This window comes from Saccopteryx bilineata, chromosome 4 (genome assembly GCF_036850765.1).
Source record: "Saccopteryx bilineata isolate mSacBil1 chromosome 4, mSacBil1_pri_phased_curated, whole genome shotgun sequence".
Lineage (NCBI taxonomy): Eukaryota > Metazoa > Chordata > Mammalia > Chiroptera > Emballonuridae > Saccopteryx > Saccopteryx bilineata.
In genome coordinates this window covers 135,358,570-135,382,971 of record NC_089493.1, presented here as the reverse complement: position 1 = coordinate 135,382,971, position 24,402 = coordinate 135,358,570, and the positions used below count along the sequence as shown (strand labels likewise).

At 41.6% G+C, this 24,402-nt stretch overlaps 1 protein-coding gene across 1 annotated transcript in view; it reads left to right on the top strand.

Moving 5' to 3' along the window:
* SLC22A4 (solute carrier family 22 member 4) overlaps positions 1–16,787 on the top strand; it is a 53,067-nt gene extending 36,280 nt beyond the window's left edge. Inside the window, exons 5-10 of the mRNA XM_066278408.1 lie at positions 754–880; positions 4,517–4,617; positions 6,550–6,764; positions 8,027–8,209; positions 11,865–12,000; positions 14,551–16,787. Coding sequence (XP_066134505.1) covers positions 754–880; positions 4,517–4,617; positions 6,550–6,764; positions 8,027–8,209; positions 11,865–12,000; positions 14,551–14,626 — 838 coding nt within the window. The 3' untranslated portion in view covers positions 14,627–16,787. The remainder of the gene's footprint in view (positions 1–753; positions 881–4,516; positions 4,618–6,549; positions 6,765–8,026; positions 8,210–11,864; positions 12,001–14,550) is intronic.
* Positions 16,788–24,402: the final 7,615 nt, after the last annotated feature.

Here is a 24,402-nt window from a genome sequence, read left to right as displayed (position 1 = left end):
CTAGAGTGGCTCTGGTCGCAGCAGAGCAACGTGGTGGGCAGAGCGTCACCCCTGGTGGGCGTGCCGGGTGGATCCCGGTTGGGTGCATGCGGGAGTCTGTCTGTCTCTCCCCGTTTCCAGCTTCAGAAAAATACAAAAAAAAAGAGAAAGATTGTGTAATTTAAAAATTTAGACATTAAAAAAAAAAAAGACAACTTTGGCTGTGTCTCAAAAACTGGTTTGGGAACTCACTAACCTGGGAACCTGCTGACGTTCAGGAGGACAGCCCACAGGAGGTATCAGTGCACTCTCCTTCTCCTCAGACCACAGGGAGCTGAAGCACAGAGGCCCTGGCTGTCCTTGACAGAGTAAACCTGCAAGCCCCTGCAGCTGGGGTGCCAGGAAGTCTCCTAGGGATAGACACACTGAAAGACACCAGGCTGTTTCCTTCGTGAGCCACTCGCTCCGGAATCCTGGACGGGCTGTCCAGCTGCCCTGGTTTAAACACGCAGTTTGCATTCCCCTTATGGTCTGCTCCTGGTTTCAGCTGCAACTGATGATCAGTCTTATGATTTAATCAGAACTTTGAAACTTGAAGGTGCTTTTATTTACTCCTATAATCAATAGAAATCTTGTGAGGCCTCCACCCCCTGATTTTCTTTAAAAAAAAATAGAATTTTACAAAATAAAAGCTCTTTAGGGGGAAACTTAAGGTTAATTGTATCAAACCCTGCCATTGTGGAAAAATTATAAACCATTAAAAATGAATTCTAGGTTTATTCCTGAATCTCCCCGATGGCTGATATCCCAGAAAAGATTTAGAGAGGCTGAAGATATCATCCAAAAAGCTGCAAAAATGAACAACGTAGCTGTCCCAGGGGCGATTTTTGACTCCGTGGAGGTAAGCATATGATGTTTCTTCTTGAAGTCAGCCATGCATTCTTGGTTTTATGAAATTTAATTTTTAAAAAGATTTTATTTATGGATTTTACAGAGAGAGGAGAAGGGGTGGGGAGCAAGAAGTATCAACTCATAGTTGCTTCACTTTAGTAGTTCATTGTGTGCTTGTCAGATGTGCCTTGACCAAGCAAGCCCAGGGCTTCGAACCAGGGACCTCAGCACTCCAGGTCAACATTCTATCCACTGTACAACCACAGGCCATGTTGGAATTTAACTTAATTCAGTATGTTTTGCATGCCCACCATGTACCAGACTCTGTCTGAGGCCTTAGAGACACAGTGAGGATTAAATTCTGGGATAAAACCCACCTCAAAAAGCTGTGTGTGAATTAAGTGCAGTAATATATGTAAACTGCTTAGCATGGAGCAAATGTTATATAAATATCCATTCCCTTCCCTTTTGCAAGTGCATCTCCAACTCTATTGGTATTGCTCCATCCCACTGATGCAGCTACTTACTGATGTTTGAATGTCCAGGTTTAATGGAAACAGTATGTTGGAGGGGTATTCCATGACGGGCTCCTCCTTAAACCCTGAGTCTTTCCAAAGCTGCTGAGCAAGCTGCACATGTCTCTTGTCTTGCTGTGCTGTGTCGAGAACCTTCAAGCCTGAGAGCGCAGGCTGAGGACTCTTCCCGCAGGAGGAGGCCACGCCATGAGGAAAAGTGGATCCCTGCAGAGGCGCCACCCTTCCTAACAGTCAGTGAGGACTCGCAACATTCTCTGCTGTGTCCTGTGCTGGTCCTAAATAAAACCAGAGAAACCGGACACAGTCCCTACATTTAAGGAACGCGGAATGTAACTAAGACTGTCAAGATTATTAGCTGAAAGACACATGATGACATGAGGGAGGAAATGTTAAGTACCCAAGGAGTGGCACAGTGTGCCAGGAGAGAGTGCGAAAGCCAAGTGACTCAGGGCTGAGGAGTCAGGTCCAAGCCAAGGTGAGGATGGGGCAGGGTGTTCCAGGCTAGGAGAAGGGTCAGGGGCTGCTCAGAACATCATGAGAATCTAAGGTGGCTACAGTGACAGTATGCAAGTCTGCAGGGCTCCGTGGAAGGTGGCAGGCATGCTAGTGCTCCACTCCGAGGCTTCCTCCACCCCTGGCCTCCAGGACCTTTGGTAGAATCAGCTACTGTGGTGATGGCTGGAGGATTAGTTACAGTGACCATGAACCCAAGCTCTCAGAGGGCTGCCAGGATAAACATCTCTTAATCCTTCCCTCTTCGACCAAAAATTCCATTCTCAGCTTTAGTCAGTTTAACTGGATGCGAAAACAACACTGGGAGTGTCTTAGCACCCTGCCCCCAGGGCTGCAGGGTATTTACTGGTGTTTATTGGCTATGCAGTCTGATTCCTATCCTGCGGAATTTACAGTCTAGTAGTAGCGATCAGAACTCCACAGATAAAAGCAATCATGAGACATATAAGGGACACAGAGTTACAGAAAAAGAAGAATCAAGTCTGACAGTACCTTTTCTCATCTGTGAGGCACACTGAACCTGAACTGAACAAGTGCACGGAGAGAGAGGGAGCTCTGCTTTCCTGAGGGCCAGCCCTCTGCCCCACTCACCTCCCTTGCAGGCTTCTCTTTAGGAAGCTCTGCAGAGCCCTGTGCCAGCAAATGGAGGACCTGCCAGATGCCGGACACTGTGTTCAGCTCGTCTGATGCTTATGCTAGCCATAGGCCCACTTCTCCGGAGAGGAAACTGAGGTTCTGAAAAGTTAGGTAATTTGCCTAGGATCACATAGCTAGAAGTATCACTTAAGTGGGCTTTCTTACCTGACGTGAGGGGCAGTGCATTGACTTGGCCAGGAAAGGCTATCAAGAAATGTCCTCTTGGAAAGTCTCAAGCTTTGCTGACGTCCTTTCGGAAGCACCTTCAGCCTGCTTGTGGCACCTAGTCCAGAGGCATTGTGGTGGCTCCTCACAGGCCAAGCACGAGCATGGACTACAAAAATGTTATTGTCCTGAGATTTCCAAACATGACTGCTTATCACAGTCACCTAAGGGGGTTTTAAAAATATAGATTCCCAGGCCCCAGGTTCAGGGTGGGACCTGGCAACCTGCGTTTTCACAGGGGCTCTGTGGAAGCACCAAGTGTTAGCATAGGCCTGACCTATGTGTCCCATCTGTGCATGGCACCACTCCTAGAGTGCCCCCACCCCCGCCATGTTTCCTCCAGCTATGCAGGCACTTTGCTTTTTTGTCATAACAGAGAGCAGCATGCTCCAAATAGTGTATAAATGAGATACTGTGCATCTGAGCTGCATGAGGAGGTGTCTGGTTATTTCTGAAAGAAGGGTGCCAATATCTACATAACATGGTGGTCCCCTCACTTCTTTCCTCATAGCATCTCCTTCCTCAGCCTCACTGCACACATACCATAAGGCCACAAAGACCTTGCACTTGATTATAAAGAGATTCCCCACCTCAGAGCCTTATAACTTTTTAGTTTCAATGTTAATAAGCTTGATTATCTAGATAACTAACACATGGCAAATTAACATCTGTAAATTAAGAGTAAAGGCACCCTGGCCAGTTGGCTCAGTGGTAGAGCATCAGCCCAGTGTGTGTAAGTCCCAGGTTTGATTCCCGGCCAGGGCACACAAGAGAAGTGCCCATCTGCTTCTCCACTCTTCCCCCTCTCCTTTCTCTCTGTCTCTCTCTTCCCCTCCTGCAGGCAAGGCTCCATTGGAGCAAAGTTGGCCCGGGCACTGAGGATGGTTCCATGGCCTCCAACTCAGGCGCTAGAATAGCTTCTGTTGCAACAGAACAACACCCCAGATGGGCAGAGCATTGCCCCCTGGTGGGCATGCCGGGTGAATCCCGGTCGGGCGCATGCAAAAGTCTGTCTATCTGCCTCCCTGCTTCTCACTTCAGAAAAAAAAAGTAAAGGCAGGAGCCCACTGACCCACGGACAGCAGGAAAGTATTGCCACTCACCACTGACAGCCAGCGTTTTCTCAGTGGTACGGTCATACTGTTAACAGTTAAAATGTGTTGGGCGTTTATGTAGTTCAAGTACTTGCTAAGCTTTATATATATATATATGATCTCATTAATGTTCTTAACTCCTAATTATTATACCCATTTTACAGAGAAGTAAATGGGGTTCAGAGAGGATAAATACTAACTTTCCCAAGGTCCCACAGTTTACCCAAGTCATTCCTGACATGCAGTCATCACCAAGAAGAGCATAAAAAGACAGGGACCTAAGGGCAGTTTGGGTCCATGTGGCTCTACCCACACAACAGGCCCTTAAGGTCATAGCTCAGTGTGATTCAGATGCCCTTAGTGATGAGCATGAGCCAAGGAAAGGCTCTGTAGCAGTTAGGCTTTCTATAGAGACAGTAGAACCAATGTTATATATTTAAAAGGCTTCCGTCAAAGACTGGGCTACATTCTTTGTTAGAATAAAGCTTCACATATGTAGATGCCCTTATTCCTCTCGAATTCCAGACTTCTAAACATATTCAATGTAAAGTAAGAGTTACATGCATAAGTCTTTCCCACGCTGTCATGGTCAAAGATACTTCCTCACTACCTCTTAATCTCATGATTTTTGTATTATTTTAGCTACAGGAACTAAAACCCCTGAAGCAGCAGAAAGTTTTCATTCTGGACCTGTTCAGGACTAGGAATATTGCCACAATAACCATTATGTTTTTGCTGCTATGGTAAGTAGGAAGTCATCCAGAAGTGAAGTATACAGCACCTTAAGTATACGACTAATATTGTTTAATTCAAGAGAACAACAGGACAAGGCCCTGTCCTTTCTGAGACAAAATAAAATTATAAACTCATAAGTTATTTGGAGATGCCTCAGTTGAATTCATGGAACTGGGTACTGAGAAAAAAAAGCCACAGGGAACAATATTTAAGTCTTGCAGCACTGTGGCCCATGGGGAAGGAGACCCTACCCTCCTAAAGTTACTGGGATGGAGGCTAATGATGTCCTGGTGCCTGAAGCTAAGATGCTAATTTTGCTCCTGCTCCCTGAAGCTGAACTGGCATTGGAACAGTGACATCAGAATAACCTGAACCCTGATGGCCTGGATCGGAATTTTGACAAGCTTATCATACTTGCCAATTGCAAACTGATTTTAAGGCAGTGGAATGATGAATTGACTTTGTGGACCAAATTGAATAATGAATCTGTCAAGAAACAAGGAAGGAGAAAAAAAGAACCTGCCTATTCCATGATGGCAACAGAAAAAAAGATGATCATCAGAACTAGTGGGTTCAGACTGCCGCTAGTCTACTTTTAGTGCCATCCTGCTTTGCAGTTGGAGAAAATCAACGACAGTGCTTATGATTGAATTAAGCAAATATGTCCAGGAACCTGGCTTTCTTCCCTCACTGCAGCCCCCTCAGCTCTCACCTGTCAGCAAGGCACTGGGTTTTTTTTTTGTTGTTGTTGTTTTTTACAGAGACAAAGGGTCAGAGAGAGGGATAGATAGGGACAGACAGGAACAGAGAGAGATTAGAAGCATCAATCATCAGTTTTTCGTTGTGGCACCTTAGTTGTTCATTGATTGCTTTCTCATATGTGCCTTGACCGTGGGGCTACAGCAGACCAAGTAACCCCTTGCTCAAACCAGCAACCTTGGGTCCAAGCTGGTGAGCTTTGCTCAAACCAGATGAGCCTATGCTCAAGCTGGCGACCTCGGGGTCTCGAGCCTGGGTCCTTCCGTATCCCAGTCCGACGCTCTATCCACTGCACCATTGCCTGGTCAGGCAAGGCACTGGTTTTTATCTAAGCCGCTCTTATTACCAAATGTGAAAATGACTGAGATTCCTAAAGCAATGAAGTTAACATTTTTGCTGTGTTTTGAATTGGCCCTTATGCTACCCTACCTCGTAAAGTATGTATAAAAATATCCAAATGTCCTGAAAAGATTTTTCAGATATCCTCTGCTTTTCAGTCATGTTAATAATAAGCATAGGGCAGTAATCTTTCCACAGAGAAACTTTTACGTGATAATTAACTATAATGACAGGATATGTGGTATGCACTTTGTGGTATTTTCATTCTTTTCCCAGAAGAGGGTTGTAAGTGGATCCCACAGTATTACCTATACTTCTCCTTCTCCTTCTCCTTCTTCTGCCTCTCCTCTCCCACCTCCTCCCCCTCTTTTTTTCTCCTCCTTCTTGTTGTTTTTTTGTGTGTGAGAATGAAGTCTGGATTTTATGTTCACTGACGTGACTGACACACCTTTTTTCAAATAATAGCTCTAAGGGAATAAGGATGTACAAACTGTTCAGAAAATATTGAAATGTAAAATTAACTAGACCAGATAGGTATGGTATATATAGATTCGTGCTGCCCAATAGAAGTTTCTGCAATAATGAAAATGTTTTAATCTGTTGTCCATTATAGTAGCCACTAGCCACCATGTGGCTATTAAGCAATTGAAGTGTGGCTAGTGCAATCGAGAAACTGATTCTTTGATTTTATTTACTTTTAATATATTTACTTTTAAATAGCCATGTGTCGTTAGTGGCTACTTATAGAAAAACAGAATCTAGACAACTTCTTGACTACTATGAAAGTTTAAAGTGATTCATGCCATCCTTTTGTCATTTTTGTTTTTTGTTTTGTCTTTCAGGATGCTAACCTCAGTGGGTTACTTTGCTCTGTCTCTCAACTCTCCTAATTTACATGGAGATGCCTACCTGAACTGTTTCCTCTCTGCCTTGATTGAAGTTCCAGCTTACATTACAGCATGGCTGCTCCTGCGAACCCTGCCCAGGCGTTATATCATAGCTGGAGTGCTGTTTTTGGGAGGAGGTGTGCTTCTCTTAATTCAATTGGTACCTGCAGGTAAGAAGTTAACCAATATTAAGAACTTAATAGAAAAGATCTACACCTGACTTAGGCTAATTATTAGTCACTGCTCCTTGTTTATGTAGCCTTATATATCACATACCACTCATAAATCAGTTAGACAAATGATAGCTAGCTATATGACGTTCTATGTTCGAAACAGCAGCCCTCACACAGATGAGTCAGTCTGGAGAACCGGAAATCACTGCCTAAAGAGGAAGAATAATGCTCCCTGTTACCCCTTCACAGAAACACTGACCTAAACCCTCAAAGCTCTTTCTTGAAGTCACATTTTCTTGAGGCATATACTCAAATGTTAGAGTTGGTAGTACATGCCAGTTCCAGTATAAATTCAGTGACTTTTAGGGTCTATAATGTTTCAGTTAAAGGATACACAAAGGGACACAGGTTTCCCTCTTCCCCTTCTCATATTATTAAAATGTTAAGGCGATAGATTATTGATACATAGTATTATACATAGAAACATGTATTTCTTAATAAGAATAAACAGCCTAGGGTGCGGAGGACCCGGGTTCGATTCCCGGCCAGGGCACATAGGAGAAGCGCCCATTTGCTTCTCCACCCCTCCGCCGCGCCTTCCTCTCTCTCTCTTCCCCTCCCGCAGCCAAGGCTCCATTGGAGCAAAGATGGCCCGGGCGCTGGGGATGGCTCTGTGGCCTCTGCCCCAGGCGCTAGAGTGGCTCTGGTCGCAACATGGCGACGCCCAGGAGGGTCGCAACATGGCGACGCCCAGTTTGGGCAGAGCGTCGCCCCCTGGTGGGCAGAGCGTCGCCCCCTGGTGGGCGTGCCGGGTGGATCCCGGTCGGGCGCATGCGGGAGTCTGTCTGACTGTCTCCCTGTTTCCAGCTTCAGAAAAATGCAAAAAAAAAAAAAAAAAAAAGAATAAACAGAATAGAACGGATTGGTTCTTCTCTTTGAAGGTGAAACTTAACTATATTAACATGCTAACAATTTACCATGAAAGTGTTGTAACAAATAAAAGTGGACAAAGGTCACTGAATGCATAAATTTTAGAATAACAGCAGAGGGAATCATAAAGCAACCCCTCACTCTCCGTCTTTGTCCATGTCGATTATTAAGACATTTGAAGAGAAAGTGTTATTTGGAGAATACCTTTACATTGTAAAAAAACAAAAAACAAAAACATACTCATTTGAGCAAACAGAACAATAAAAGCAACTGAGTTGAGACGTATCACTTCTGAAAGCACCTCTGTTTACACTACGTCTCTTTTCCAGACTACAGCTTCTTGTCCATTGGTCTGGTGATGCTAGGAAAATTTGGGATCACCTCAGCTTTCTCCATGCTGTATGTCTTCACTGCAGAGCTCTACCCAACGCTGGTCAGAAACATGGCCGTGGGGCTCACGTCCATGGCCTCCAGAGTGGGCAGCATCATCGCACCCTACTTTGTGTACCTTGGTGAGATACAACTTATTGGTTTGCTCTTTGTGTGTGTGTGTCTGTGTGTGTGTGTGTGTGTGTGAGAGAGAGAGAGAGAGAGAGAGAGAGATATGGGGCGGGAGGAGGGACAGCAGGATCAGACAGACAAGAAGGGAGAGAGATGAGAAGCGTCAATTCTTTTTGTTCATTGATTGCTTTCTCATATGTGCCTTGACCGGGGGTCTACAGCAGAGCGAGTGAACCTAGCTCAAGCCAGCGACCTTGGGCTTCAAGCCAGCAGTCTTTGAGCTCAAGCCAGTGACCATGGGGTCATTTCTACGATCTCACGCTCAAGCCAGCGACCCTATGCTCAAGCAGCAATCTCAGGGTTTCCAACCTCGGTCCTCTGTGGCCAAGGCCCATGCTCTATCCACTGCTTCACCACCTACCTGGTCAGGCCATTTGCTCTTTTTTAAATATAAAAGTAATATATTCCCATTGTGAAAAATTCAAACAACATAGAAAATACTGGAAAAAGTTTATCTTTCTCAGCTTCCTAAATTGCAGCCCTAAAAGTAATTAATATTAATTACTCACAGTTTGGTGAGTAGTCCTTCAGACATTTTGTTTTAATAAATATATATATATTAAAACACACAATTATATATATTGTTTCACTTTTTTAACTTAGCATTGTATCAGACTATGTATACTGTTATATATAGTCGTTTACCTTCTTTTTAGTTAGTACTTACTCTTCCAATGTATGTATAAACACAATTTATTTAACTAGGTTCAGTGGATGGACATTTTAGGCCATGTTCAGGTTTGTGTTATTATAAAGCAGGGGTCGGGAACCGATGGCTCGCAAGCCAGACGTGGCTCTTCTGATAGCTGCATCTGGCTCGCAGACAAATCTTTAATTAAAAAAAATAATAACGTTAAAAATATAAAACATTCTCACGTGTTACAATCCATTCATTTCCTACCACTCATGTTCATGGTTGCGAGTGGCTTGAGCCAATCACAGCTGTCCTCCAGGACAACACCAAATTTTTATTGGATAATGCATAATGTACACAGGTTGTTGTATGGCTCTCACAGGATTACATTTTAAAATATGTGGCGTTCATGGCTCTCTCAGCCAAAAAAGTTCCTGACCCCTGTTATAAATGATACTACAATGAACATTTCCCTATGCCCCTATAACTTTTGTTTGTTTGATTGTGTATATTTGAATTCATGGATTACTGGAGCAATTTAAAATTTTTTTAGATATTGCCTAATTGATCTCTAAATATTGTTCCAATTCACAATTCAGCTCTCAGTACATGAGCATGCCTGTTTCTCTGTATCCTCATCAACAATGGGGATTATCCCAGTTTTTTAATCATCAATAATTTATTATGTGAAAAATGGATATTATTATGGCTTTCATTTGCATTTCTTTAATTATAATGAGGTTGAGCATTTTAAAAATATATTTATTGGCATTCTATTTATTTTTCAGTGATCTGACTGTCCATTTCTTTTGCCTTTGTTTTTTTATTTTGTTTTGTTTTGTTTTTAAGTGAGAGGAGAGGAGGTAGAGAGACAGACTCCCACATGCACCACAACCTGGATCCACCCAGCAAGCCCTGGCTGGGGATGATGCTTGAATCAACCGAGCTATCTTCAATGCCTGGGGCTGATTCTTGAACCAATCTAACCACTGGCTGCAAGATGGGAAAAGAGGGAGAAGGGGGAGAGGGTGGGAATGAGAAGCAGATGGTTGCTTCTCACGTGTGCCCTGACTGGGAATTGAATCCAGGATGTCCCCACACTGGACGAATGCTGTATACACGGAGCAAACCAGCTAGGGCCTTGCCTATCTTTCTAATAGGTCTTTTTTTCAACTTTTTATCTTTGATTTGTGAGAGGTCTTTGTAATTGAAAAAATAATTAGCTCTTTATATATATGTTGTAAATATTTTTTCTAGCTTATCATTTACATTTTGACTTTATATTTTTTGCAAAGTAGGAAAGTTTAGCTTTTATATAATCAAATTTATCAAGCTAAAATAACACCCCAGAGGGGTTTTTGTGGGATGGATACTCAATAGATGCAAGATCTGGCATGCTGAGCCTAGTCCTCATTAAGGACCCCACTGATGAGAGTAGTAGACCCTCCTCCTTATTCTTCCTGGTCATCCACTGGTTACCTACTACAGTGTGTCCGTAAAGTCATGGTGCACTTTTGAATGGTCACAGGAAAGCAACAAAAGACGATAAAAATGTGAAATCTGCACCAAATAAAAGGAAAACCCTCTCAGTTTCATACCTATTCAGTGCAGTTCGATGTGGACTCACGCACAGATTTCTTAGGGCTCCTTAGGTAGCTATCTCATATACCCTCTACAGACTCGTCACTGACTGATGGCCTACCAGAACGGAGTTTCTCCACCAAACTGCCAGTTTCCTTCAACTACTTATCCCACCGAGTAATGTTATTCCTATGTGGTGGCGCTTCCTTATAAACGCGCCAATATTCACGTTGCACTTTGGTCACAGATTTGAATTTAGCGAGCCACAGAACACACTGAACTTTCCTCTGTACCGTCCACATCTTAACTGGCATGGCCGTGGGCTGCTCCGCTGTATACACGGTGTTACGTCATCATCTGCGCATGTGCACATGCTGCCACATCATCCTACAGAAACTGGGAGGGTTTTCTTTTAATTTGGTGCAGATTTCACATTTCTATTGTCTTTTGTTGCTTTCCTGTGACCTGTCAAAAGTGCACCATGACTTTACGGACACACTGTAGTTCGAACACACACAAATATACATCCCCAAAGAATATATGAATTCTCAGAAAAGGTACACTCGCTCCTTCAGAGAAACATTTTCCTGTCTTAAACATCCTCTGCACAGCCGCCCCCACAGTTGCTACTCCTGTTTGTGACACATAGGCCTCAGAAAAGTTTCAAGATTAATGTTGTTCTTTTTTGTCAAATACAATTCTTGGGTGTATTGTTCCTCTGTATCTCTGTGTAGAGGTAGGAAACAAAATGAGGATTTATTATTCTCCTGAGTGACTCCATATAAAGGAGACGTGGAATGGTTCTTCTAGTTACGTACAAAACCAAGACTTAAAAATGCTGCAGAAAGAAACCAAGGCACGGCTTTCACAGTGCCTGGCATTTGTTGACTTATATCAGGTTGAACATATTACGTAGACTTATTTATTTTTAATACTCTCATGACTCTGTGGACCTAGCTTTCCACTGCAGCCTACTGGTTTGAGCCAAAGCAGAGGTCATAGTACCTCTCCCTACAATATCCTAGTCAATATCTTTCCCCTTGATGTCCTCCCATGCCCCCCATCTCCAATGATCTCCACCCTGAGAGGAGATCTTCACTAGACAAAGATTTCTATCAAAGGAACATCTGTCACACATGATTAAATAGCAGCTTAGAGAGTATCAGCTGACATGAAAGACCTTCTGATAATGCCAAACTGAGTAGGTAAATGATTATGGAAATGCAGAGGCAATGACATCTGCCAAAAACAAATGGTGTATTTTGCATACTTTTTAACTTCTGAAAATGTTCTAATTCAAAACTGCTGTCAAATACTGTGTGCCACCTTTACAAAGTGCTTCTCATGAGCACCTGGAGAACCCCTGTAACACTGTGTCCTGTGCCTCACAGGCGCTTACAACAGAGTCCTGCCCTACATCCTCATGGGCAGCCTGACTGTCCTGATCGGAATCATCACCCTGTTTTTCCCGGAAAGTTTTGGAATGACTCTTCCAGAGACCTTGGAGGAGATGCAGAAAGTGAAATGGTAAGTAAAATTAAAAAAAAAAGATATCAGAATTTTTCAGAAAGAATAAACATTCAAGAATGGCTCAGAAGTTTCTCAAAAAGAAGAGTAACCAGTGGAGAGTAGCTCTATCATATAATAAAGCATATTATTAAGCAATAGTAGTGACAACGATGTGCTAATGCTGTAGGAATAGAAATCACTGGAGTAAAATTCAGAATTAAACCCAAGAAAATATGAGATACCAGTATATGATAAAAAGTAGCAATTCAAAATCGGTGGGGGATGAGTTAGATTATTTAGTAGAAGGTGTTAGAATCTTCAGCCAGCCATTTTGGATAAATAAAAACTCAAATCCTACTTTAAATGCAACCATATAAATTCCAGAAAGGTTAAAAATGTAAAATCCTAAATATACCAGAAGAGAACATAAATATTTTTAGAACTTTTGAGAAGACCTTTCTAAACATGATATGAAAAGCCAAGAGCCATAAAGGAAAAGATTGATATATCTGATTATGTAATTTTAGAAATTGTTGGCACAGCAAAATAGAAACCATAAATAAAGACAAAGGTCAACAAGCCAGGAGGAAAACATTTGCGACACAACATAAACCCAGGGCTGGTGCACCTAGTGAACAAGGGGTTTAGTGATTAGTGGGGAAAAGACAGCTCAGTAGGAAAACTAGCAAAGGTCATTAACAAGCAGTTTACAGAAAAAGACGTTTCAATGACAGGTATATATAGATATATCTACTGTATATATATCTGAAAAAAACAATCGGCCACATTAATAAAAATACATAAAACAATTCAGTGTCATTTTTTTGGCCCATGAGATTGTGAGGGTTTTTCCTCTTGATGCCAACTAATTCTGACACCAATTGAATATCATTTAATTCAAGTCTAACACTAACTGCCTGGAGTCTGCATCAGACTCCACAGGTTTAAAGGTTCAGGCCCCCAAGACTGTCCTTGCGTCAGATGCCAGTCACAAGTGTCAGCTCTTCCGTCCATCTTGGCTACAAAGTCAGGTGTATCCACAACCCTCCTCCTGAGCCAAGCTTGGTCATTTGCTAGAACAGCTCACAGAATTCCAGAAAACACTTTCCTTACTATTCCTGGTTTATTGCCAAGGACACAAATGAACAGCCAGATGAAGGGGTACATGGGTGAGGTCCAGAGGGTCCAGAGGGCAGGAGCCTCTGTCCCTGTGGAGTTGGAGAGTGCCACCAGTCCAGCACATGGATGTGTCGCCAATGCAGAAGCTCTCCAAACCCAGTGTTTAGGGGGTTTTATGTAGGTTTCATCAATCTCCAGCTCCTCTTCTCTCCGAGGAGGTTGGAGAATGGGGTGAAAGTTCCAGGATCCTAATCTAGGCTTCCTTTTGCTGGTGACCAGCTCCTCCAGAAAAGTTATTTCAGGGGGCCCAGCCAAAAGTCGCCTCATTTGAGCAAAAGACAATACACTCCTACTGCCCCCCATCTCTCAGGAAATTACAAGGGATTTTAGAGCTCTATATTGGGAATGGGGATCAAAAGCAAATGTCTTTCTATGACATCACAGATTTAAAAGACAAGTAGTGGTAGGAGATATTTGGATTCTAGAATGAAACTGCCTGATTTTAAGTCCCAAATCCACTGCATAAATTTGGGGAGATTTATTTTTCACTAAACTTCAGTGTTCACATCTGTTATATGGGAATAGTTCCTATGGTTATTGGAAGGTTATATAAGATAATGTGTTTTTAGTGCCTGGCCATTGCAAAGATAAGTCTTTATCATGTGAATGGAGTCTGATCCCTGACAGAACATGCACAGCAAAAGGTGCCCATTTTTTATTAAGTTGTTTTCTTGTAATGATACAACCACTGCAATATTAACTTTTTTGTGTGTGTGTATTTTTCTGAAGCTGGAAACGGGGAGACAGTCAGACAGACTCCCGCATGCGCCTGACCGGGATCCACCCGGCACGCCCACCAGGGGCGACGCTCTGCCCACCAGGGGGCGATGCTCTGCCCCTCTGGGGCGTCACTCTGCCGCGACCAGAGCGACTCTAGCGCCTGGGGCAGAGGCCAAGGAGCCATCCCCAGCGCCCGGGCCATCTTTGCTCCAATGGAGCCTTGGCTGCGGGAGGGGAAGAGAGAGACAGAAAGGAAGGAGGGGGGGTGGAGAAGCAAATGGGCGCTTCTCCTATGTGCCCTGGCCAGGAATCGAACCCGGGTCCCCCGCACGCCAGGCCAACGCTCTACCACTGAGCCAACCGGCCAGGGCCTGCAATATTAACTTTAACTCACCAAGAACTTCATTCTTACCAATCTAGCCTTTCCTTGGGGAAATTAAATGAGTGTAAGTTCCGAGTTTTGTTTTTAATGACTCCAAATTAAGAAAATGACTCCAAATATTTAAAATTAAATATTAAATATTAAACCTCTAGACTTCGGAGGTTCCTATTGGAGTTACAATGATTACTTGCTCCTTGGCTGAAGAAATGGTTTTCAGTGTCAGTTCAGCATTCTAAGGAAGATAGTCTTGAATATTTAATTTTCTTTAGCACTGATCTTATTTTCAGGTTCAGGTTTGGGAAAAAAACAAGAGATTCAATGGACAATGAAGAAAATCCCAAAGTCCTAATAACTTCATTCTGATAAAAATTTCCACTCCATTTGGTGAACTGAAAACAGAGACATTAGACTGAAGGAGCCAAAGCCTTTCCTGATGAAACAGACCGACTGCTACCACTAACGGGCCCTGCTGCTGAGGAATGCTTGTCATATAGCAAATTCTGGAACACTCTCCCAGATAATCTGTTGTGTTGGGGTTTTTTTTAAACTAACCACTTGTAGAGTCCTCCTTACTAATTAATTCCATGAAATGAGTTTGTTTGTTTAAAAATGTGTTGGTTAAGAAGTGGTCAATCCATATAAAGATTAACACTCATTTCCAAACATACAGCTGCTATCCAAATAAAAATGATGTCATTGTATTAACACAACTATCAGGTGACAGCAGTGTGTGTGTGTGTGCGTGTGTGTGTGTAAAAATGAACTAGCACTTTCGAAATTATAGTCATTTCTGAAATGAACTCATACTGCTCTAATCAAATGACTATAGGCAGCATTCCTAGCCAGAAATTTTTATACACTCCTTTGAGAGGAATTGATGGCAAATGTTAATAGCATTTTGCAAGAGGTCAAGTAGCCTGGCTCCTATGGCCTGTTGGCCTTTAAGAAGGGAACCAATGCAGTTCTTAGCTACAGTGTCAGGGGCTATAGCTCACAGCCTATTAAATGACCCACCTTTGTTGTGCTCTTTTTTGAGCACATGACTAAACCTGTTCCCCAAGGCTGGTTTAAGAGATATTTTACTGGTAAACAGAGAATCAGGAAAACAGCCAAACAGATTGGTAAGGATGGTTTGTGTGCCCCACAGCCAAGTCAGGTCTGGGGAGCCTTATAAAAACAGTTCTTTTCACTAATACACCTTCCTAAGCACAGTATGCAGCTGTAGCCTGTCCAACGAGGGGCGCATCTGTTCAGCAATATCTCTGTTCCATGAATGAGCAGCATAAAAGATAAAAGCTACCATAAGCTCAGAAAATAGATGTCAGCTCTATATTGCACCATGTTTTAGGCAGGCCGAGATGATAACATAGCAAGAAATTAATTGTGGAGACTTAGGGCAGCATGCGTTCATTGATAGTTTCTGAGAGCAGCAGCGTGACAAGCTACTGAATGACCCTTTAACACATCCAGGGCTATGTTGTGCTCATAGAAATAGGCAGCCACTGGTTTTTAATATACTGCTTGGTGACATCATCTCTTCAAAATAATTATCCCCAAATGATGTCTTTCATTCTCTAAAAATTTTCCAAGGAGCCTTTGATGTAACATCCTGATACACTCATTATTTTGAAACCTTTCTCTGGAACTTTTCTGATTAGCTGAGAATTTTTTCTCTATACTGCCATATTTCTAATACATATTTTATATCCTACTGACACATTGATCCTTCATTTTGATTGTTACTGACACCCACTAGAATATCTTAGTTTATGCTGTATCACTGGGAATACAGGTGAGCAGCTTGACACAGCTAGTGCTTTTATCTCCCCCAACGATGCAGCCTGTCTGACTGCCATTCCGCCTGCCCTGCAGGGCACCAGGTAGCCTGTCCCGCAGAGAGGAAGTCATGCTGATTCCCAAGAAGCTCTGCTGTGTTCTAGTTCTTGCTACCCTCACTCAGTTGGGCCCTTATCTTGTTCTCTCTCATCCCCACCCCATGTGGCCATTTGCCTCTGGGAGGCCATCTTTTGATGAATATTTATTTTAATTAAAATACTTTATAACTCTAGGTTGGTAAAAATGTTATGTTTGATACATAGATGTTTGAATATTTAAACACCTAAATATAAAATGCTCTTAAAGCTCTTTCTAAATATAAAAAGCAACCATGTGATAATTATCGTTTATTGCTGTTTGTATGGGTGCTTTATATTTTATAATAGGAAGACATGACTTCTTAAAATCTGTTTATAAAAAGGCAACAAGCACCCAATTGATGATCTCTTTGTAATCCAAAGACCACATGGATCAATCAATACATGACAAAATAGTATTTAGTTAAATTCAGGATATATTTCTGGTCTTTAGAAACTACTTTTAAAGTTTGGTCTGTAAAGTTCCTGAACTTGCTCATGAATATCAATCTCAGACTGACAGCCAATATCACATTGCATTTTGGAATGAAACACTAGAGGCATCCAATTAACAGGAATTTTGTGGATACACATTTTTAGCACCTTTTCAACATTTTTGAATAAAATTTAGTAACTAGTCATAGTATAAAATGTAGATAAGAAGTTAAACTGATAGAAAATAGACAAAATTAGCAATATTGAGGAGCATATAATGACACTCTTTTTAAAATTCAAGAGAATTAACTAAAAATTCTTACACATAATAGGTTCAGTTTAAGTGGAGGCATATAAGAATTATCCACTTTTTATGTGCTAGAAATAGCCAGCTAGAAAATATACTGGAAGAAACAGCTTCCATTAATAATCATAAAAACATAAAACACCTAGAAATAATATTAATAAGAAAAGTATAAAACCTAAGTGAAGAAGTTATTCCATTTTATTAAGCCTTGAACAGCAGCATGCCATGACCCTGAGTGGGTAGAATGGGACGGTCACCCAGCTTCCAGGGCCCCCCTCTGTGCCCCACTCTTCAGTATATGTGCTGCCGAAGCGAGCACTGGGCCCACTCTAGCTCTCTGACTGCATCTCCTCTTACTCTCTCAGTTGCTTTCCTTATTCCAGCTACCCAGGCCTTGCTCTTCTTTGAACACTCTAGATATGCCTTTATAAGTTCCCTCTTACTGGGAATGCTTTTCCCAGGAATCTGCATAACTTGCTCCCTTACTTCCTCTGTCTTTGTTCCAATGTCATCTGCTTAATCTTTACCTGGTCACTCTATTTTAAATTGTATTTTGTTCTCTGTCCTCACTGTACCCATCCCTGATTCATTTTCTTCCATAGTGCTTGTTACCCTCTGACATCCTAACTAGTTTGCTTCATTTTGATTCTTGTCCTCCTTCCGCATGAAGTGCTCCCTTACATTCCATGAGGACTGCTCTACATCCCCAATATTAGGACAGTGCTTGGCACAGAGTCGATGCTCAATAAATATTTGTTGAAAAATGAATAAATGTATTATTATTATTATAGTTAGAGAAGCAAAACTAATTATTAGTTTTCAAACAAGAAAACATTGGTCAATAAACATACAAAAAGTGTTCTGCTTCATAAGTAACCAAAAGAATGCTGATTGAAGTGACAATGTGATGTGGTTTCTCAACTAGCACATGGCAAAGGTACAAGAATGACAGTGTTTGAGATTGATGAGAATATAATTAAATACATTCCCATATTCTTCTGGTGGAAATGTAGTTTTTTTTTCTAGAAAACAAATTGCCTAAGTGTTTTTATAGCCTTAAAATGCTTGGATTTTTTTTTTGAGGTATTAACTCTATAATTAGGAAATAATCAGAGAGATATGAAATAATTATGCACATAGATGTTTATCACAGAATTATTGGCAATCTTTAAAAACTAAGTCTCATCTTAAAAAGGAGGTGAAAGATTTGTACACTGAAAATACAAACCATTGCTAAAAGAAACCAAACAAGATTGTAATAAATGGAAAGACCTCCCATGTTCATGGATTGGAAGACTCAGGTGTCATTAAAATGTCCATGCTAACCAAAGTGATCTACAGATTCAGTGCAATCTCTATCAAAATCCCAATGACATTTTTGCAGAACTAGGAAAAATCCATCCTAAAATTCATATGCTATCTCAAGGGATCCCAAATAGCCAAAACAATCTTAAGAAAGAAGAACAGAGTTGGCGACATTATACTTTATGGCAGGGGTCAGGAACCTGTGGCTCGCGAGCCAGATGTGGCTCTTTTGATGGCTTCATCTCACTCGCAAACAAATCTTTTTTTTTAATGTTTATTTTATTTTGTTGATTTAAGAGAGAGAAAGGGAGAGAGAGAGGGATAAGAACAACAATCTGTTCCTGTATGTGCCCCCGACCAGGGATCAAACCCACAGCCTCTGCGCTTCCAGATGATGATCCAACCAACCAATCCATCCGGCCAAGGCGACAAATCTTTAATAAAAAAATAATAACGTTAAAAATATAAAACATTCTCATGTATTACAATCCATTCATTTCCTACCGCTCATGTTCGTAGTTGCGGGTGGCTGGAGCCAATCACAGCTGTCCTCTGAGACACCGAATTTTTATTGGATAATGCGTACTGTACACGAGTCATTGTATGTCTCTCACGGAATTACATTTTAAAATATGTGGTGTTTATGGCTCTCTCAGCCAAAAAGTTTCCCGACCCCTGCTTTATGGTTTCAAACATACTACAAAGCAGTAGTAATTAAGCTAATGTGGTACTAGCATAAAGAGAGATCTAGAGACCAATGGAAGAGAATAAAGAACCCAGAAATAAACTGCATATATGTCCTAATGATTTTCAACAGGGTGCCAAGACTACACAATGGGGAAAGGATAGTCTCTTCAACAAATGGTTTTGTTAAAACTGGATATGCACATGCAAAAGAATGAGTTTAGACTCACACCTTACACCATGTATAAAAATTAACTAAAAAATTAAAGACCCAAATGTAAAACCTACAACTATAAAACTACGAAAAGAAACACTTCAGGACATTGAGTTTGACCATGACTTCCTGGATATGTCACCAAAAGCACTGGCAACAAAACAAACAAGGGCAAATAGGAGTGCATCAAACTTAAACATTTCTCAGTGCCCCAGGAAATAACAGAGTGAAAAGGCAACCTATGAAATGAGAGAAAATATTTGCAAATCATATATCTGACATAGGGTTACTATTCAGAATGTAAAAGGAACTTTTACAACTCAACAACAGACAACCTGGTTTTAAATGAACTAAGGATTTGAATAGACATTTCTCAAAAGAAGACAAATGGTCAGCAAGCATGTGAAACACTGCTCAGCATCACTAATCGTCAAGGAAATGCAAATCATAACCACAACGAGATACCACTTTACACTTATTAAGATGGCTTCTATCAAAAGAACAGAAAATAAATGTTCATACGGACTTAAAGAAATTAAAATCTTTGTGCACCATTGTAGAAATGTAAAATGGTGCAGTTACTGTGGAAAACAGTATAGCGGTTGCTCAAAATATTAAATATAGAAGTATTATCTGATCAGCAACCCCACTTCTGGGTATATATCAAAAATAATTCAAACAGGATCTCAGCTAGTTGCACCCCTATGTCTATCAAAGCACTTTTCATAATAGCCAAAAGCTGGTAGCAACCCATATGTTTACAAAGAAAATGTGGTAGATACATCCAGGGAAATATTATGTAGTCTTTAAAAAAGAAGGAAATCCTGTCACATGCTATATAACATGGATAAACCCCAAGGACATTATGCTAAACAAATCACAAAAGGACAGATACTATATGAGTCCATTCATATGAAGTATCCAAAATACTGAAAATTGTAGGAACAGAAAGTAGAAAATGGTTACCAAGGGCTGGTGGGAAAGGAGGAGGGGGCACTAGTGGGTGTCAGTTTTACAAGATGAAAGAGTCCTAGAGATCTGTGTACAACAATGTAAATATACTTAACATTATTGAACTGTATACTGAAAATGCTTAAGATGGTAAAATGTAATGTTAAGTGGTTTTTTTACCTCAATAAAAAACAAGTATGATAATGTTAAATAAATAATGGTGTGTCCCTAGGAAAGAGTATTCTGGCCCTGGCTGATTGGCTTAGTGGTAGATAGAGCATCTTCCCAGCATGTGGATGTCCCGAGTTTGATTCCTGGTCAGGGCACACAGGAGAAGTGTCCATCTGCTTCTCCACCTCTCCTACTCTTGCTTCTCTCTCTCTCCCTCTCTCTTCCCCTCCTGCAGCCATGGTTTGATTGGAGCAAGTTGGCCCCAGGCACTGAGGATGGCTTCATGGTCTCTGCCTCAGGCGTTGAGAACAGCTTGGTTGCTGAGCAATGGAGCAACACCCCATATGGGTACAGAGTCACCCCCTAGTGGGCTTGTCAGGTGGATCCTGGTTGGGGTGTGTGCAACAGTTTGTCTCTGCCTTCCAACCTCTCACTGAGTTAAAAAAAAAAAAAAAAGAAAGAAAGAAAGATTATTCACCCTTTAAAAACAGCAGTGTTTAAGAATTATTTTTGCCTGACCTGGGTTGGCACAGTTGATAAAGCGTTGACCTGGAATGCTGAGGTCACTGGTTTGAGACCCTGGGCTTTCCTGGTCAAAGCACATATGAAAGTGGATGTTCCCTATTCCTCCCCCTTTCTCTCTCTCCTCTCTAAAATGAATAAATAAATAATTTAAATTTTTTTAAGTGTTTTACAAATAAAAAATTATTTTTATAATCATAAAGATGTTTAAAAATAAAAACTTTTTGCCTGACCAGGCAGTGGCACAATGGATATATAGCCTCAGACTGGGATGTGGAGGACCCAGGTTTGAAACCCAAAGGTTGCTGGCTTGAGCATGGGCTCATCAATCTAGCTTGAGCATGGGCTTACCAGCTTGAGCGCGAGGTCACTGGCTTGAGCATGGGATCATAGATGTGATCTCATGGTCGCTAGCTTGAGCCCAGAGGTCGCTGGCTTGAACCCAAGGTCGCTGGCTTGAGCAAGGGGTCACTCACTCTGCTGTAGCCTCCCATTCAAGGCACATATGAGAAAGCAATCAGTGACAACTAAGGTGCCACAACAAAGAATTGATGCTTCTCATCTCTCCCTTCCTATCTGTCTCTATCTGTTCCTCTCTCTGACTCTGTCTCTGTCAAAAATAAATAAATAAAAATAAAAACTTTTATTGAGTTTCAACTAAGTATGAGGTCTTAGGAAGCAAAAATGAAGACCATGAAAAATGCAAAGTTCCTGATCTTAGTGGGCTCCGTCCAGCCAGATGGTAAATCCTTTGTGGCCCCAGCAACTAGCCCAGTGCCCAACTTGGGGCAGAGCTCTGTAGAACTGAAACACAAGTCAAAGTCCTTTCTCCCTCCAAGGCCTGGACATTTTTATATCTTTTCTCCACTCAATGTGAGCAGCAGTCACCTCTCCCCTGATTTGGACCCAGCCAAACTTGTTCCGTTGAGGCAAATTGCCTTATCACTGAGGTTATATTTAACAGGCCACTGAATGGATTATAAAATGTTATTAGGATTTGAACTATTACCCAATGCCTTGGAACATTGGGAAAGATTCTGGCCCTGGCCAGAAGTCTTAAACCCGATTTTTTTTTAATGTTTTGATTTTTTTTTTTTTTTTAAAAGATAGAGCAGGAGAGAGAAAAACATCGATTTATTGTTCCACTTATTTATGCATTCATTGGTGGGTCCTTTTTTTTTTTTTTTTTTTTTTTTTAGAGATAGAAACGGGAAGGGAAAGAGAAGAATGAGAGAGATGAGAAGCATCAGCTTGTAGTTGCTTTACTTTAGATGTTCATTGATTGCTTCTCATGCGTGCTTTTTAACTGGGCAGGGGTAGGGGTAGAGGGTGCTCAAGCTAAATCAGTGACCCCTTGCTCAAGCCAGCAACCTTGGGATTATGATAATCCTACACTTAAGCTGGCAATCTTGGTGTTTCAAACCCGGAATCTCAGAGTTCTGAGTCAAAGCTCTATACACTGCATTACCACCAGTCAGGCATTAAGCCCAAATTTGAGAACCTTGAAATCATCTTTCTCCAACATGGCAAATATAATCCTTCTTGTCAAATACTCTCTTGTACTCATACACATCTCACCCTCCAACTGTTGCTTTCCCTGCTACTGTGAAACCCACATTCCGTTGTGGACAAACAGATCTCCTCCGGCAAGTACATCCCTTGTTGTTCTATTCCTGGCCTTGACAGAGACCTGCCTTCCCCTGATCACTCCACTTCCCTCAGGGTTCTTCCTCTCAAATGGAGGCTGTTCATTTTCCACTTCCTGAGACTTCAGAGCCGGTTAAGGTCTCAGCATTTTGCTTGTTCCCCACTGCCATTTCCAAACCATAATTTCTTCACCTTCACATCTATAAAATGCCTCCTTCAAGGTTTGCACTGTACCTTCTGGTTGCTGTTACCAACAATCTGCCCAGTTTCTTGTCCACATTCTGTGAGCTTTCTGGAACCCATCCAGGAGTAGTGATGCATTTCGTGCTTAGAAGGCTGAGTAATCCTGCACCTCAACCTCATAGCTCTTGATCTTTACCTGTACCTCAATGCCTCCCTGCCAAGGGCACACCTTAGATGACCCTATCAGTCACAATAACCACCTCATTCCAGGACCTTTTATTTTCCTCCTGACCCTTCAGCTCTGACCTTAACATCCTTTCCTTTCCCTTCCACTCATGATCCCCTCAATTCATTCACATGATATCCTAGTCCTTTTGTTTACTCATCTTGCAAAATCTAAGCCCATGATAAGCCAAACCATTTGACTTTTACTCTCAATCAAAGCTGCCGAATTAAGATACAGGAGAGAAGGGCCATCATTATGGGTTGGAGAACCATATAGGTTGGCAGAGGCTCAAGTGTGTTGAAGGTCCAGCTGTGATTGGAAATGTAAATTTGTAGAGACACCAATTCACATGGTTGTGTGATTTCCCCCAGTGTCCCAGGGTTGGAGTGATATGCATTAATGGTTGGATCAGAGGCTTTGCAGTCCAGGTGAGGACGACAAGACAATGGAGGAACTGAGATTAACTAAAGCAAAAGACCATAGTATCTAGATTGAAGAGAAAACGGTATAAAAAGTACAACAATTTCTGTTGGTCCTAATATGCTCTGTCCATCTACCTTTTTTTCCTTTATTTGGTGTGTATGAGAACTTGGCTCAGTGTTAAGTTTAGATCCAGTGTGTTACAAACAAGAGACTGAAAGTCAGCCTAACTAAGGTGACAGGTTCAGTGCCATCTGTCTTGGCACCACAAAGATGTGACAGTGGTGATATGAATGAAACCCAAGGAGATCAAATGTAGTAAGTTGGTAAGGGCTGAGGGCTAGACTCCATTTTTTTAGTATATTGAGATGTATGTAGGATTAATAATTAAGAATGTAGGCTTGGAGGCAGAACAACCAGTGTTCTAATTTGGGCTATTTTTAATGTTATTATTGTAATAATACAATAGCAAGCAGGTTTAATACTTGCCCAGGGCTTTCTAACTTCCACCCTAACCTGGCATCTAGCTCAGAAGAGCATATTAAGATCATCAATTTATATTATCCAAATTTAACTGAGTAAAAGCTTCTTGATACCTTCCTATGGAATCTTACTCAAAGATGACTCTATCTGATAAGGAGACCTAATTCCTATGTCTCTTCTCTCTTGGGTGATTTTGTCCACACTGTGGCTTTAAAATTATTTTTATTTATTTATTCATTTTAGAGGAGACAGAGAGAGATTGAGAGAGAGAGAGACAGACAGACAGACAGAAGGGGGGGGAGGAGCAGGAAGCTTCAACTCCTATATGTGCCTTGACTGGGCAAGCCCAGGGTTTTGAACTGGCAACCTCAGCATTCCAGGTCAATGCTTTATCCACTGCGCCACCACAGGTCAGGCCACACTGTGGCTTTAAATACCATCAACATGTGTATCACTGCAAGAAACGTCCAAACCTATAGAAAATTTTTATGAGTTTAATTGAGCCAAACTGACAAGGGCTGAGAAGCAAAATCTCAACAGACTCAGAAAATGCTCTGAAGGATGGCAGTTTTGCCCTCATTTTCTACATTAGAATCAAAGGAAGAGAGATGAGGGTTACATGGGATACACTGGTGGTAGATTAGGGAGGGGAGAAAAAGCAAAACAGGAAAATCTCTG